Source organism: Neopelma chrysocephalum, unplaced genomic scaffold (genome assembly GCF_003984885.1).
Source record: "Neopelma chrysocephalum unplaced genomic scaffold, ASM398488v2 Primary Assembly neopelma1_71, whole genome shotgun sequence".
In the NCBI taxonomy this organism is placed as follows: Eukaryota; Metazoa; Chordata; class Aves; order Passeriformes; family Pipridae; genus Neopelma; species Neopelma chrysocephalum.
Window position 1 is genome coordinate 14,796,419 of NW_020897731.1, and position 13,454 is coordinate 14,809,872.

A 13,454-nucleotide genomic window follows, 5' to 3' on the forward strand; every position below is an offset into this window, starting at 1 on the left:
TAAAGTTAATACTCATATAGATAGCTCATGAAATAAATAAAATAAGAATTAAAAATGCTACAGGTTCAACCCCTGTTTCTAAAGCGATTGAAATCAACATACATATCTCTTGAGACAGCTCTCCTCTCCAAAAAGCAATCCTCCAGCAACAATGAGAGAAGATCAAGCCTGATATTTTTGATTTTTCTAAACTAAAGCCAAGATGAGGAGGGGGAAGTCTTGTTATGCAAGACATAAAACAGCAAAAGACGAACAGAATGCTGCATACTGGAAAGCTATCATTTCAAAAATGTAATTTTCCTGTAATCCCAGGGAACAATCTTAATTCCAAATTCTCCCTGAGTAATTCTAATAGAAAAATATCCCATTGATATGAAGAGAATAAAATTAGGAAAATATGGAAATGAGAAAAAGATCTCCAAGAATTTTAACTTGAAGAACATATATTTAATCATACTTAGTGGTGTCATAAACACGTTGGAGTCCCCAGGCAGTACACCAGGGTTGTGGGGCATCCCCAGTCTCAGAGAGATGGACTATGCACATGGTGACTATTTGGATGTACAGTGAGTCCAACACACGCAAACTATGCATGAGCAACAGCCACTTTTCCATGAAAAAGTGGGCAACCGTGTCCTATATATAGTTTGTATGATAGACGATACTTCCCATATGACATGGGAAATGATACAGGATACATGATTTAGGATGTTTGGTTATCCCAGCATTGGCTAATGAACATTGTCAGCCTTTCCCTATTGAGAGCTTGGGCTGAGGCCTTACAACCACTGATCTTATGTTACAGACACTGATCCTATTAACTTTACTCCTGCAGTAATCTTACATAGTTTGAACTTCATTTATAAACGGTATCTCCTGCTCCCACTTCCAGAACTACTTCAAAGCAATATGCCAAACATAGTAAACAATATGGATACTCAGAATTGTATCTCCCGCTCTATTAGTTATGATCAACACCAATGCACGAAAGAATAGACCAATCTGCAGCTGGTCTGTGAAAGTTGCTATTGAAAGAACTGTTTGGTTTGAGGCTAAATTGATGATAGGATCAATGAAAGAGCTATCTCCTGAAATCAGATATACTACAAAATTTTGTAATTCAAAACGTGAGCTGACTATGTTCAACGGACTACAGTTTTACATTTTGTGTAAGAGCAAAAGACTAATGAGAACTTAATTCAGAGGATGAACACAGGACTATATTATCAACATATCATAAAATATACTATGGAGTCAGACATGGAAGTCACTGAAATCAACACAGAGGGGATGTTATAATTTTTTTCTAAGCATTTTCTTATTTAACAAAAACAAAACAAAAACAAACAAAAAGCCCCAAACCAAAAAAACCCTAAAGCAAACTAAAATAAAAACTCAAAGCCCCTATTCTAAGACTGCTAGTCTATGGTCCTGTTCTGTCCTAAAACCCTGTAGAGTCTTCTGTAAAATAGTAAACTATAATAAAGCATAAAATATAGGATATATACAATGATAACCCCAGCATGCTGATTACATAAGGTACTGATTTTTATGTAATTTTGATCCTGTCAAAATTCATCATTGCTCTGTTCTACCACCTAAAAAGCCTTCCTATCTTTCAGCAAGAGAAAATTAACACAGTATATGGAGATTATGAAACAGCTGTGAGATAAGTGAAAGATGTGTTTTAAGGCAAGAGAAAGGAGTGGGGTATACTAAGGAAAAGAGATACATTAATTCATATTATTCATTCAAATTTCATTTTTGCAGTAACAGACTCTGACATTTGTAATCCAAATGAGCACATGAAAATGAACCTAGGTACAAACCAGGCAAAATCATTGCCCTTTACTACGGCCCTTACCTGGATGTCTACTACCTATAACATACAAGCATACTCACGGGAACACAAAGGACTCTGACACTTGATAAAGGTCATGTTTTCCACTCCATTCAGAGCAAAATCTGAATATCAGAAGATCAGCTTCTTTGTATGAGCTGTCTTAAAATATGTGAGGCATTTAACCCAGAGATTTTATGTACTACCTTTATAATTTTTGTCTATAGTACTCATAGGAGCACAGCACACCATAAACCGAACTTTCATCTAAGAGCTCTAAGAGGCAGAAAAGAGTTATTACCCTTATTTTACTGGTGAGAGCCAATGGCACAGAAAACCACAGCCTACCTCTTTCAAAAGGAACTTAAGACACATCAGTGGGACTTAGATGTCTAAATTATTCTGAAGATGAAGGTCCAAGATCATACCATAAGTCATTAAAAAGAAATCAGACCTATTGCAAAATGGTCCTTCTCAAAAAAGTACTGAAAACCTCAGCTGAAAAGCTGCATTGTATAATACATTTAAAACAAGTCTCAGTCTGAAGAAGACCTAATTTGATGAACAGATGCCCATGGTACAACATTTTTGCAGAAAAATTGACTTTTTCCAGTCAAACCACAGGGGAAGAGTAAACACACACAGAAAGGACTAGATGCTTCTGTATATAGTTGCCAGATTATTTTTTGTTTGGCTTATACTTTCTTTACTGTGTATATGAAAGTCAAAATGCTGTGTATACTAATGGAGATAAATAAACAGCACTTGCAGATGACAGCCATACCAGAAGTAGACATTTGTTGAGATAAATGTCTATGTCGTTCATTGTCCTGCAGTGCACGGTTAAAAGGGGGCCCTATAAATTGTTTCTATAAACCTTAATGTCTTGAAAGCCTCTAGTTCCTGAATAAACAACAGTTCTAAATGCAATCTCACGTTCCCCTCTGAATATCCATCTATGCCCTTCCATAGCTTGCCTTATTTTACACAGCTCAAGCTAGCAGGGATGATTAGTGTTATCCTATTTCAGATTCCAGAACAGAAGCAACATCTGTGGGTCCTCGTGTTTGCTTCTGCAATAAAACCTAACAGTCCATTAGGCAGGACAGACGTTCGGCTTTTACTGTACTTTCAAAATCTTGTAGCAGAATCCATAGAAAGAAACAGTTCCTTACGCTGTCCCCTCAGAGCTGCCTGTTCCTCGGCCTGCAAGTTACCCCCCTCCCGTGTGAGGAGACACCAGCGTCTGCAAAAGAAGGGTGAGGGTGAGAAGAGGGCAAGGCGCTGGTCCGGGAGCATAAGCGAAAAAACATAGATGGGAGCAGCTGTATGGGCCAGGTTGACCAGATTCTCAAAGCACGTGAGACACTCCGGAGTTTTTTTGCTCGGGGGCTTCCCTAGCAAACACGCCAGCTGCTCCTTGAGCCAGCTGTTTCCTCTGGGACACCTCAGGCTTTTCCCCCGCTACCTCGGGCCGGCCCAGCCCTCCCGAGAGTGCTCCGTCACCCCCAGCCGGTGCCTCGGGGTTCACCTGGTGCGGGGAGAGGGCCGGGCGGGAGCCATGACAACACAACGGCCTCCACTGTGCCCCGGGGCCCGCCTGCGGGCTCTACCCGAGGAGGTTCCTCCTCACGCTCTCTCCTGGGCCCGCCCGGCCCGTGCCGGGGCGAGCGGCGCGAGCGGGTCTGCGGGCAGGTGTCCCTGGGGCGAGCGGCCAGCAGGGCGGCCGCCTGCGCGTCCCCAGGTAGGCAGCGCACCCTTCCCCGCGGGGGCAGCGGGGAGGAGGTGGCCGAGAGCGCAACCGCCGCAGCCGCCCCGCCGGCACCGCTTGGCCCCAGTCCCGGCCCCACCACCGCCCCGGTGCCGCTCCGGCCGCGCTCCCGCGGCCCCTCCTGAGGAGCAGCGGCAGCCCCACCGCGCATGCTCAACGCGGGCGCCATTTTGGTGGGGCCGGGAGTTCTCCAGCGGAGCGACGGCGGAGCTCGCTGGGCCCGGCGCGGAGGGGCGGCGAGGGGGTGCCCGCTGCGGAGATGGCCAACATCGCGGTGCAGAGGATCAAGCGGGAGTTCAAGGAGGTGCTGAAGAGCGAGGAGGTCAGAGCCTCTCCCCCTGCGCGCCGCCGCCACCCTCCCCCGTGTGAGCGTGGGCAGCGGGGGACGGTGCGGGCGCCCCGCCGGCCTGCGCGGGGACCCCGCTCCCCTCCCGGCCCCACCTCCCCGCGCCGGGGGTGGGCCCGTCCCGCGGCCTCGGGGAGGGGAATGGCGATTCCCGGGGAGACGGGGCCCGCTGGCCGTTGGGAGCCGGCGGAGGGGGCCGTAGGAAGCGCGGCGGCGGGGCCCGAGGAGGCCGGGCGGGCCGGCCCCCAGCGAGGGCTCCCGGCGGCCGGTGTCCGGGAGCGCTGCCAGGCCAGAGCCACGGGGCGGGGCCGGCCCGGCCTGCGGGGACCCCCGGCACGCGCCCTCCCGCGTCCACCCCCGCGCCGCCGGCAGGGCCGGGAGCGGAGGGATGGATGGATGGATGCATGGATGGATGGATGGATGGATGGGGTTGATTGGTGAGGGCGAGGTGGGGGTATGTGACCCCACGCATCCCCCTCACCCTTCAGCTGACTCTTATGGCCCGCCAGTACCAGAGGCTGCTGCGGGGGACGGGTTTAATATTTGGGGTTTTTCTGAACGGTTGCCATTAAAAACTCATTTATTTAGCTTGCCTGTATATAGAACTTCCTTTATCCCACTGCAGGTTTACTCATGTTCAGATTGATGCTTTTAAAGCCTCACTCATTACAGTCTCGTTTCTGAACAGTGTGTTCAGAGGTATTTGGTGGTCAAGAAGAGAGTCTGACTACCTTCAGGGCGACAGGAAAGAAGTTCGGATCAGTCTGGGGGAATATATAGCAGTGTTTGCAGTGTTATATCAATACAGCTTTTGCTGTGTCTGTGTCTGAGTTGGTGGACGTCAGCCAGATATGTTTTAGTGGTTGTGTCGTCATTGTCCTACTTGGGATGATGTTGCAGGTTAGATGCTTGTGAAATATTAATGTGAATATGTAACTCTTAAAGATAGTGTTTTAGAAATCTGGATGTATTCACAGAGGAAAAATTGGGAGGATAATTTTTGAAAGGTACTAATGGCTTAAAGAAAACATGTTAGGGTAGCAGTAGATGTGCTTTTAAATTGTGTGCTAACAGCATTGTTGCTATGCAGCTTGAAATAGCACCTAGAAAAATGTAAGGGCCTTGTTTTACAGTTACCTTCAGAGCCAGGCTGATTTTGCCAAGCTATTGGACTGCAAATACAGAATTGCGTGTAGACTAAGAGAAATTTCTAGGTGGATACCTTTATACCAAAGCTAGATCTAGACCTCATACCCCATATAACCAGCTGATACTGTGGAAACAAAGAAGTCTCTATTTGGAAGTGCTGTGTACAGGCTTCAAGACCCTTTTTTATTTGGTTTATGTAGGAAAAAAAAGAAGCCTTAACTGAAATAGGTTTTGGGGGAGGTCCATGCTAAATTTTCTTACTGTAAAGGTTGCATCTAGTGTGTGCATTTTTCATTATTCCTATTTGTTTAGTCTGTGCATTGAAGGGCCTAGTACTGAATTTTGGAAATGAATACTACTATAAAATAGCCCTTAAGCTGCCTAAAGCTTACAGAAATAAGACCATAATTCTTATGGAATTTTATGGAATTTTAAAATTATGGTACAGTAGACTCTGATATTTCTTCTTTTTTTCTGCCACTAGCGAGCTATACATGAGTGTTACATTGATGTAGCAGTATGTATAAAACTGCTGTTTACAGACTATACTAGCTCCCCTGTCTTGAATGCAAAATTTCAGCATTACTCAATGGTTATCAAAGTTGCAAGCAAAGGGTTTTTGTGAACATTTGTACATTCCAAGGCAGTCAAACTATGGTGTCAGTATCACTTTTCACTGAGTGTTAAAATATGTGGAGTGAGATAGTGAATAAAAGTCCAACTAAATACTACAAATCACAAAAGAACAAAAAAAGGTTTTCTTTCTATGTACTATTATTATTATTAGACTTTGTTTCTTTAAAAAAAGAAAAAGAAAAGTTTTTCTTAAATGGTCATACTAAATTTGTTATTTAGACGTTTTTAAGTCCCTCTCTGAAGGCAAAGTGGCTCACATTACCTGTACCTAAATTATTCTTGATTTAATGCTTTGAGCTACACTTGAACATGAAGAGCAGCCCCCTTCCCTGTTTCCTTCTAGATGCAGGAGGAGCACAAATGCCTGGGGGAGGGGGCAGGCACACTGGGAAAAAGTACAAGGAAGTTTGTTCTGTCTTATTCCAGTACTCGCCTTTCAGCTGGAATAGAGTGGTGGAACTAGAAATGTTTTTAAAAGGGAGCAGCTGGATGGCAATTAATTCATTCTGCATTTGAAGTATGTATTGGAAGCACTAAATTCCACTTCTAAATATCGATGAAGATATTTATCCATAGCAAGGATAAACACACTTTTCAGAATTAAAGAATTCTTTAATTCTGAAAAGTGTGTTTATCCTTGCTATGGATAAAGATCTATGAATCCTCACTACTCATAGGACTAAATATACTTTTCATATTACTTAGCACTTTGTTTCCTTGACTTAAATGTCATTTCTGGGAAATCACTAAAATATGAAATATTATCTTGCTCTTTGGTTTACAGGTAAGAGATGAAGGATGTTTAATTTTTTTTAAGTTGAGTTTAGGGCTTCTTGAGTATTTTGTAAAGGTATTTTAAGTCTTTTCACATCTGAGCAGGAGAAGTATTTTTGCTTTACTTGCTTTATTATTTCTATTTTATCATAAACCCTACACATTAACTTAATAAGTAGTGTGTTGTGTATTTAAGAGACATCCCTGCAACTTTGCATCTCTTAAATATTTGAATTAAATAGATGAAACCAGCAACAGTTTCTTTGTCAGGGATGCTCTCCAATGTATGATTTAAATAACACTTTTTACTTTTTGTGTGTGAAGAAACCTTTACAATTCTAAGGTAGATGAGGTACTGTGCATCTCTAACAAAGATGAAGCTGTTAAGTTAGTCTAGGAAGTAACTTGACTGGTTAAATATGTGTACTATACTGTGTTACGCTAAGCTTGTATTAAAATTCTAAATTGAGTAGACAGTACATTAAATCAGATCATGGTCCTAGTCTAGGCAAGGGGTCAGTTGTTCACCTTTATCTCTTTCTATTGTTTCATTAATCTGATATCTTTTTTATAGGCTGAAATTCAAAAGCCACAAAATGTGTTTGCAACAGAAGTATAAAGCTGCAGTATGATGGACAAACTAAAAAATAGGTGGAAGAATAGTATCCCAATTTTAGTAAGTAGTAAAAGGTTTTAGTGAAGGTTAGCTGGTATTATTTTAAAATAAAAGTTACTGGAATGCTGCAGTGGGTAGCCAGATCCTTACCTGCTCTCTGTTTATAAGCAGCTGTCTTATGAGAGGAAATTCTAGTCATTATTAAATGCCAGACATGTTGAAAAATCTTGTGGTCACTTAAAGACCGATGCTGAGACGTGTTGTAGTTGATCAGGTATGTTAAACATTATGTGTGGCTCATTTTCATATTTTAATAGAGCATCAGTGTTACACTTCTAAAAAATTATACTGTGCTAGCATTGAAGGATTCAATGTTTAATTGGCTGTCCACTTTCTTTTATCATGTGAAAATGTAAGGTATTTTCTAGCCATCTGTAAGTCAAAGGCTAATTGACACCTTTTACAGTGCAACCTCTACTCTGATACTGAAGGTAACACACTGGGAAGCATAGCTTCCTCCTAGCAAGAAGAGAAATGCTGGTATATGTGAAATGTTCTCCTCTTACAGATATGAAGAGGCAGACATTTATGGGAGGTAAACCCAGGTAGAGCTTTGAACAAATGAAACTCAGCTGCAGTTATGCAATACAAATATCTGCATGAACAGATATGTGAAGTAGCAGGTGAAATTTGTAACTTGGTTGAAATCAAAGTAGCATTCAAGCAGAGACAGTAGGTTAATGACAAAAATTTGAAGTACCTAATTTCCAAGAAGGAAGTGGGTATTTATTTTGGAGTCTGCTATGTGTTTTAATGATTTACAGGAGAAGTAACAGTAGTCTGCTGTACTGTATCCCTTCTTAGACTTTTAAAGACCTAGTGAGTAGCTCTGGTGTTGCCTTTTATCATTGCCTGTAGCAGTCTTGGGATTTATGTCAGTTTGTAGTGATATACTAAGTGGCATCTCTGAAATTTTCTTGCTTTTTGGAAAAGCCATAGGTACTTAATCTTCAGGCTCAAAAAACCTCCATTACTTTGGTTTGTTTATATTTGGGCAGTCTTGGGTGATAGATACTGAATTCACTAAGATGGAAACTTTTAGTAGTATTTGTGCTTTAGTGTTAATAGAGGGATGCTTGGTTTTCCTCCTATTTATCATATAGAATCCATGCAGATATATAAGAATGAGATGTCTTCTATTCTGGTTCCTGAGCCGTATTTTAAATAGTATCCATTTTTTGCTGATACATGTGCTTAACTTTTGGTTTATAAGAATAGTCGCATTGAAGTCAGTAGAGGTTTAGTGAGTGCAGTGGAATTGTTGTCATGATTTAATCCCAGTGGGCAACTGGGTATCGTGCAGCTGCTGACTGGATGCCCCACTCCCCGCAATGGAATGGGAAGGAGAACTAGAAAAAGGTAAAACCCATGTGTTGAGATAAGAAAAGTTTGATGATTGAAATAAAGTAAAAAATTTTAGTAATAGTAATGAAAAGGGAGGTTACAAAAAGAGGGAGAGGAATAAAACCAGGGAAAGACAGGGGATGCACAGTGCGATTGCTCACCTATACCCAGCCCATCCTTGAGCAGCAACCAGCCAACCTCCTGGCCGACCCCCTGAGTTCATATACTGAGTTTGACATTCTGTGGTATGGAATATACCTTTGACCAGTCAGGTCAGGTCAGTTCAGGTCAGCTGTCCTGGCCATGCTCCCTCCAAACTTCTTTTGCACCTCCTCGCTGGCAGAGTACGGGAAACTGGAAAGTCCTTGACTTAAAGTAAGCACTACCCAGCAACAACTAAAACATCTGTGTTATCAACATTATTCTCCTATTTAATCCAAAACACAGCCTTGTACCAGTTATTAGGAAGAAAATTAGCTCTATCCCAGCCAAAACCAGAAAAACTGTTTGTGTGAATAAAGTTAGAGTGTGCTTAGTTAATTAAAAGGCATAAAGGTAAAAAAGGTGTAAAGATAAGAACTTTTAAACTATTGTTATTATATTGGTATCAGTCTCTCTTCAGTCTCTCAAAAGGCTTGCATATGATTAAAAAGGTGTGTGGGGGAGAGTGTCAGCACATTGGAGCATGAGACTGCTATGTAAAGGGATCTTAGTAGGCTGGAGAAATTAATGTGCTGACAGGAACCTTTGAAGTTCAACTGAGGTAGGTACCAAGTCCTCCACCTGGGAGGAAGTAACTCCATGCATCAGTACATACAGTATGGGGACTGACTGGAAACAAAGCAGGAAAAGAACTTCATGACCTAATGGGCATCAAATTGAACAGGATTCAGCGGTGTTCTTGTGGCAAAGAAGGCCCTGCACATACAGGGTTACATTAGCAAGAATGTAGTCAGTGGGTTGTGAGAAGTGATTTTTCACCTCTATTCTATGCTTATGAGACTATATAGAGTGTACTGTATCCAGTTTTGGGCTTTCCAGGGTAGGATGTTGATATATACTGAAGTGAGCCCAGCAAACACCATCATTGTGGTTAAGGGAGTGGAGCACAAGGTGTTTGAGAAGAGGGTGTGAAAGAGTTGAGAACTATTCAAAGGGACATCTTCCCATTATTCAAAACTACCTGATGAGAGGCTCTTGAGAAGAAGGAGTCTTGTCTCAGAAGTGCACAGGGATATGATGAGAGGCAAAAGACACAAGCTGGGAAATTCTGACTAGACAGTGGGGAAAAAAATTACAATGATAGTAGCCAAACATTTAAACAGATTCACCAGTGAGATTTCAGAATTTCTCTCCTTGGAGGTGTTCAAAATTCAGCAGGTTCTTGAGCAACTGCTCTCACTGGACCTGTTTTGAGCGGAAGTAAGGACTAGAGGCCACCCAGGTGCCTCTTCCTACATTATTCTGTATTTCTAGTATGAGTTTGTTTTTAAATTACTGTTTTTTTTAATGTTTGTGAAAGAAACGGAAGTTCCAACTCTGTCACCACATCTGGTATACCTTTCCCCTGTAAATAAATTGAATTTTAACGTAGACTGTTTCTTTTTAGTTCAGAAGTTTTCACTATTGTCAGACAATGAATGCTCTTGCTTTTCAAATCGAAGGCTGGGTAGATGCAAAGCTGGGAGATGCAAAGCTGTCAGGGTTTTTATGTTGAACAAGTTCTGGTTAAGAACCCTAATGTTAGAGCAATTATGAGATCTATACTGCTTCTTTAAGCTTAATTTCTCTGACATGTGAAGATTATCTAACTTTAAAATAGTTGTTTGTGAGATCTTTATTACATTGACAAAAATAATTTTGTCTACTGTGTTTTTCAAGCCATGCCTATGATTTTAGGGAAGACAAGGTTTAGACCTGTTTCCTCTAATTATATAAAAAGCATGGTAAAATGCAATTACTGTGCATCTTTGGTTTTCTTAATTCTGTCTATGATGTGTTTGGTTATATTTTCCAGTTTGTGCTGGAAAATAATGGAGAATGAATCTGTAATTCTTTGTCATCAAATGAGTTTGGCCATAAGCCACTTTTTGGGTAACTGAAGAATAGTTGGCTCAAAATAAAATGCATTTACTGGTATGGCCAGTCTTCGCGAACAAAGATTTTGGGAAAGGTCTTTTACCTTTCCAGCCTGCGCAATGGATTTTTTAGGTGAGACACAGCCTGCGCTGAACTGAGCCCACCCTTTAATCCTAAGGTTCATCTGCCGGGGCCAAGCAAGCTTGGACAATGGCAGTGAGGTCCTCAGGACGTAGGTTTGTTTAGAGTGACCTTCTCATAGATGGATGGGCTTACAGGGCTGACGAGCTCCATCTGCCCGGGGGAGTATCCCTGACCGGGGAATCGAACCCGGGTCGCAGCGGTGAGAGTGCCGCATCCTAACCACTAGACCACCAGGGGTCCCCTATTTACTGGTAAATGTTAAGAAAACTGCATATTATTCTTGCTTCTGAGGTGCTCTTTCTGAATTACTAGTTTATTTGTAGTTTAACACCTCTCTACCTGAACCATGTAGCTCTTTTTCAAGTTCTGTGAATATAATATCATTGCACTTTTAGAATCAGTATTGTGTAGATACTTATCAGTACTAGGATTATGAATATTACTTAAATCTGTGATTAAAAATACTTAACAAACAACGTTAGTGATCATTTGACCCAGACCCATGAGTTGGCCAAGTACTGGTAGTGGGAATAGTGCAGGGAAGGCAAGATCCACTGCTTATTCCTCTGTTCGGTTGGTGGCATTTTTTTGTGCTAATGTGTATCCAGTTGAGTCCAGATTTCTAGTGAGTGGTCTGCATATCAGGCAGAACCCTGAAGATTTGGGGAGTAAGTGAAAAACAGAAAAAAACCGCTTGGTCTCCACTGGAGTCAGGCTCATTTGGTTGTCTTTGGTAATCTTTTAAAAACCTGAGGAAAGAGAGCAGTCACTGGTTACAGGAGTGGGTTACTCAGTTTAGGATTAGGAGTTAGACTGGAGCTGGTGATGGTACTCTCTGACCACAACTCTCTGGACCTAAAAGGATGCTAGGAATTAGCCAACCCTTCAACAATTCCAGTCTTCCATTCATTCTTCTGTGCTTGTTTCCAGGAATTTGGCTTTAATGGGAAAGAATTGTATAAGTCTTAAGGTTAGTTCACTTTACTTAGTATGAAATCTTAAAAAAGTTAACATTTTATCATAGTAAATTTGTATAAGTATAAACTGTAAGACAGCGCTCGTTAACAATCCAATCATGAGTTGTCCAGTGGTCTTTATTTTGCATTAAGCTAGTGCAGGTACTTAGTGTAGTTCTTAAATTATTCACCTGTTAAATGGTTCTAGCTTGTTTCATAGTCCTAATAAGGATTATTGTCATTACTATCCTCTATGACTTTACACTAATAATTGCTGCTGGTATTAAATTGAGAAAATACTTTTGGTTAAACTTTATCATTAATATGCAGGCTATCTTTTTTGTCTTCGACAAACTAGGTAAAACTTTGCTGCAATTTAGTTAAGAAAAGTAACCAAGTAAGTTCTTTTATGGCAAAGAGTAGGAATGTTGAAAAATATTCTTTATGGCACTTTAGGGATGTTTCACAGAATCACAAAATATTCTGAGTTAGATGTAGTCCACTTTTGCACTCTTGACTTATCCAGCATTTTTCCTTTGGATTGTATTGGTGTTAGTATTTTTAATATTTGAATTCAGAGTACTTGAATATGCTTGCCATGAGTATTTCATAAACTAGTGTCTGTATAATAAATAAGTCACCTCTGTGAGCAACAAAAATGATCTTGTTTGAGGACCAGATCTGTTAGTCTGGTGTATTGTAACAGAATTGTGCTAAGGCCATGGATTGCTCCTGTCTAGTCTTCAAAGTGTCTGCACAGGAGGCAGATGTTGTGAATATCCCTGGCTATAGAAGAAGCTTCCTTTGATGCTTATGCTTTATTGGACACCGTAAAAGTCAGTCCTACAATGTGACTCCAGTTTGGCTATGCTCACATCTGAGAGAGCTGGGCTCATACTGTGTATCATTCTTGTGTTGGAATGGTAATAGAGGTGTCCTGTCTTCCTTTTGTTGTCACAAAACACATAGGAAACTAAGTGAAGTTCATTATTTCATAATTTGTATTCATTAATAGCCAGTAAGACCAACAGGTCATTGGGAAAGGAAAGACTAATGATTGTTTAAGTCTAGTTACTGTAAAAAAGACAGGTTTAAAGTGATGTGCCTTCAGATCCTAAAAAAAGTTCATAGAGTGTTTTATGAAGGGAGGAAAAAACCCAAACCCACAAATACATTAGTCCATGTTTTACTTAATCAGGTAGTTTATTTTGAGCTGAATATTTACCACGTTTTATTTTTAGCTGAAAATAAACTGTGAGAAAGTATTTTTAAGACTTTGCTATGTTAGGATGTGTTAAGTACAGGAGGCTATTATGAAATGAGGTAGCATATAGGAATGGAAATTATGGTAGCTGTGTTGTATTTGCCTCCTTTCTGGAAGCCTCTTAGAGCCTTCATGGTGTTTAGGTAAGCTCTTCCACTTTGCAGTAAGGGTGTCCATGTGGAAGGCTAGTACAGAAGAACTATTCTGAGCTACTTTCACAAGTCTTCAAGCTCTGGGACTGTGAGTGAATTAGCATAATCAATTTAAAATGAGCTGAATCCTGTCATTCCTTTATGTGTAGAATTGCTAACAACCTAAGTAGGGTAGACAAACAGAATTGACTACAGAGTCTGCGTCAAATGGCTTTGTATGCTTATAAAATGACTAATTTGAAGTATGGCTCAAAATGATTCTTAAAACACCTTTATCTTCAGGGTTTTTCAGTTGTTCTGCACCAAAAACAGAATTGTGCATA

At 41.0% G+C, this 13,454-nt stretch overlaps 2 protein-coding genes across 4 annotated transcripts in view; one reads left to right on the plus strand and one right to left on the minus strand.

The window, feature by feature from the left end:
• The window catches only part of SMIM14 (small integral membrane protein 14), a 56,203-nt gene extending 52,714 nt beyond the window's left edge, over positions 1-3,489 (minus strand). The window contains exon 1 of one of the 2 annotated variants that reach the window (XM_027686464.1): positions 3,016-3,483. The gene's annotated coding sequence lies outside the window, so the exon portion shown is untranslated. Of the gene's footprint in view, positions 1-3,015 lie in introns of both variants that reach the window. The other variant, XM_027686465.1, reaches the window with a different exon arrangement.
• Positions 3,490-3,752: 263 nt separating this feature from the next.
• UBE2K (ubiquitin conjugating enzyme E2 K) overlaps positions 3,753-13,454 on the plus strand; it is a 46,645-nt gene continuing 36,943 nt past the window's right edge. The window contains exon 1 of one of the 2 annotated variants that reach the window (XM_027686463.1): positions 3,753-3,933. Coding sequence is in view for 1 of the 2 variants with exons in the window: in XM_027686462.1 (XP_027542263.1) it covers positions 3,871-3,933 (63 nt within the window). In the remaining variant the exon portion in view is untranslated. The remainder of the gene's footprint in view (positions 3,934-13,454) is intronic. The other variant, XM_027686462.1, reaches the window with a different exon arrangement.